Raw genomic sequence first — 2,201 nt, 5'->3', positions numbered from 1 at the left:
TTGAGGGTTTTTATGGGGGGGTGTTGCGGGAGTAAAATATGTGATCCTGTCCTTTGGGGGCTGTGCAGTTGCCATGCACAACTTTACCTCAGTATCAAACTGTTACAGTATCAAGTTACTGTGGAAAAGTCTAGTAATTTGCATTCTTCATGCTTCCTGATGAGTAGCTGTTAAGTGATGTAGCTTTTTTAGGTCGTAAGAGTTTGGAATTGGCACCATGGAGGCTCACTGCTTGCAGAGCATGTGTGAGAATTGTGGTGAGAGAAGGAGGTTCTCTTGTTTTCTTTGCCACATTAAAAAAATTGCTGTGTTTGTACCACTGACATGCAGTAGTTCTTTATTGGCTGTAGTCCTGTGATACCTCAAGGCCAGGCTTAGTTGTCGATCAGCTATGGTGCCAGTGGTATATTTTTGCAACATACTGATTCAGTATACTATGTGGAAAAGTTAATGTGTCTTACTGTAATAATTAAGAAAGTCATGTGTTGCTGAACTGTTCCAAGCAATTGTAGTGACTTTGGAAGCACACTCGTGTCATTAAATATCTCACATGTGAAAATGGTCATAAATTGAAGCTTATAAAACAAAATCAATGACTTCTGCTGTGTTTACTGACTTCAGAGTTGCATCATATCCAAATACTGAAGTGTGCTGTGAGTTGGATTGGGAATGTGCTGCATAAAGAATTAAAAAACAACCTTCTGAGAACAATTTAAATGTCTCTTGTTTTTTGCCTGCTTTGTTTGCAGCAAGATACGCAACCAGTAAAGAAGAAGCGGAGAGCGCGGTCTTCTGAAGGTACTAAACTATTTCTGTTCACGTAATAAGGGGCTTCTTTTCTATCATGCTTTAAAAGCACCAAGGATTACCTCTGCATCCATTAAATGCTGTAATTCCTTGTTTTATGAGAGTGTGTCTGCCTTTAAATGCTTGGTTGGAGTGCATGGTTAGTAGACTAGAGTGAGAGAGACAAATGTGCTGTGATTGGTGGATGACAGAGTGTGGGAGGGGTTTTTGAAGTGAATCTGTGTGGATGTGTCAGTGTGTCAGTTATGAGAGACAGGAAAATCAGTTGGAATTGTTCAGTTGGAGAGTTAAGTCAGTGAGTGTTCAGTTAGTTCTGAGTGAGTATATAAAGTTCTGAGTGAGTATATAAAGAGAGCAGTATATATGTCCTTAGCCTGTGTGGCTGACAATAGCAAAGAGTGACTCCTGTTAATGTTGGAACTGAGTGTCAAAACAACAAAAAGTAAAGAAAAAGACTGTGTGTGTGATACATTTCATAGACATATTTTCAAGTCCCTTTATCCAAGATAGTTACAGAATAACCAACCTCATAGTTTGTTCTTACTTCAATAAATCATCTTTTGTTCAAGTTTATCCCCTGATTTAGTTCTATCTTTCCTCAGGACCACATAGATCCCTGAAAAGTCCCGACTCTAGGTCACCTTACCAGCAAAAGAAACAGAAAGATCCTTAAATTCCTGGAGGCAGCAGAATCTACCCTGCTTACAAAAGCAAAGAGCACATTTAAAGAGAAAACCAGTCCTCCCTAATAAGAGGATGCCACAAATGCATATTCTCTTAACAATATTTTTTCTCAGTTATATTAACCTCTGTATAACGCTGTGGCTTCACCCGCTCTCCCCCCCACCAGCACTCCCTCCTTTGCATCAGTTGCTCGTGGGCCACATAAGAGCCCTGGATGGGCTGGTTTCAGCCCTGGGCCTACCCTTGACACCCCTGGGCTATGGCTTCTCTCTGCTCACCAGTTTTTTGTCTACCGAGTGCTTTGGAATCTTACTGTTGTGCCTGAATCATAAGCCTGCTGCAGTAAACAAGTAAAGAGGAATCTTATTTTGTTTACCAACGCTTATTGTTGGTATACTATGGCCCCGGTCACACGGGCCGGATATTGCGGGGGGAGGCGTGGCTAATTGCCCCGGAGGAAACTAAAGCAGGGCCGCCCAAGCACACGTCCCGGTCGAGGTCCCGTGGTTAGGGGGGAGATGCCGACCAGACGGGTATCCTGCAGCGCGGCACAGAAGCTGCGTGATCTCACTAGCAATCGCTCTTTGTGCTCATGCGCTGTTGGGCGCTATTGCGCAACCTGCGGAGACTTGGGAGACCAAAAAAACCCCGTTGTGTACGATGAACAGCGGCGGGCAGCGGATGCCACGTAAGTCCACTGGAAACGCGAT

At 43.5% G+C, this 2,201-nt stretch overlaps 1 protein-coding gene across 1 annotated transcript in view; it reads left to right on the top strand.

The window, feature by feature from the left end:
- LOC107108452 (centromere protein Q-like) overlaps positions 1-2,201 on the top strand; it is a gene marked incomplete at its 3' end in the record, with an annotated part of 8,440 nt that overhangs the window by 1,414 nt on the left and 4,825 nt on the right. The window contains exon 2 of the mRNA XM_015408889.1: positions 750-798. Within this exon, the coding sequence (XP_015264375.1) occupies positions 750-798 (49 nt within the window). The remainder of the gene's footprint in view (positions 1-749; positions 799-2,201) is intronic.

This window comes from Gekko japonicus, unplaced genomic scaffold (assembly GCF_001447785.1).
Source record: "Gekko japonicus isolate JY-2015 unplaced genomic scaffold, Gekko_japonicus_V1.1 scaffold5519, whole genome shotgun sequence".
Taxonomy (NCBI): domain Eukaryota; kingdom Metazoa; phylum Chordata; class Lepidosauria; order Squamata; family Gekkonidae; genus Gekko; species Gekko japonicus.
The sequence above is the reverse complement of the archived record's forward strand: the minus strand, read 5'-3'. Positions and strand labels throughout refer to the sequence as shown.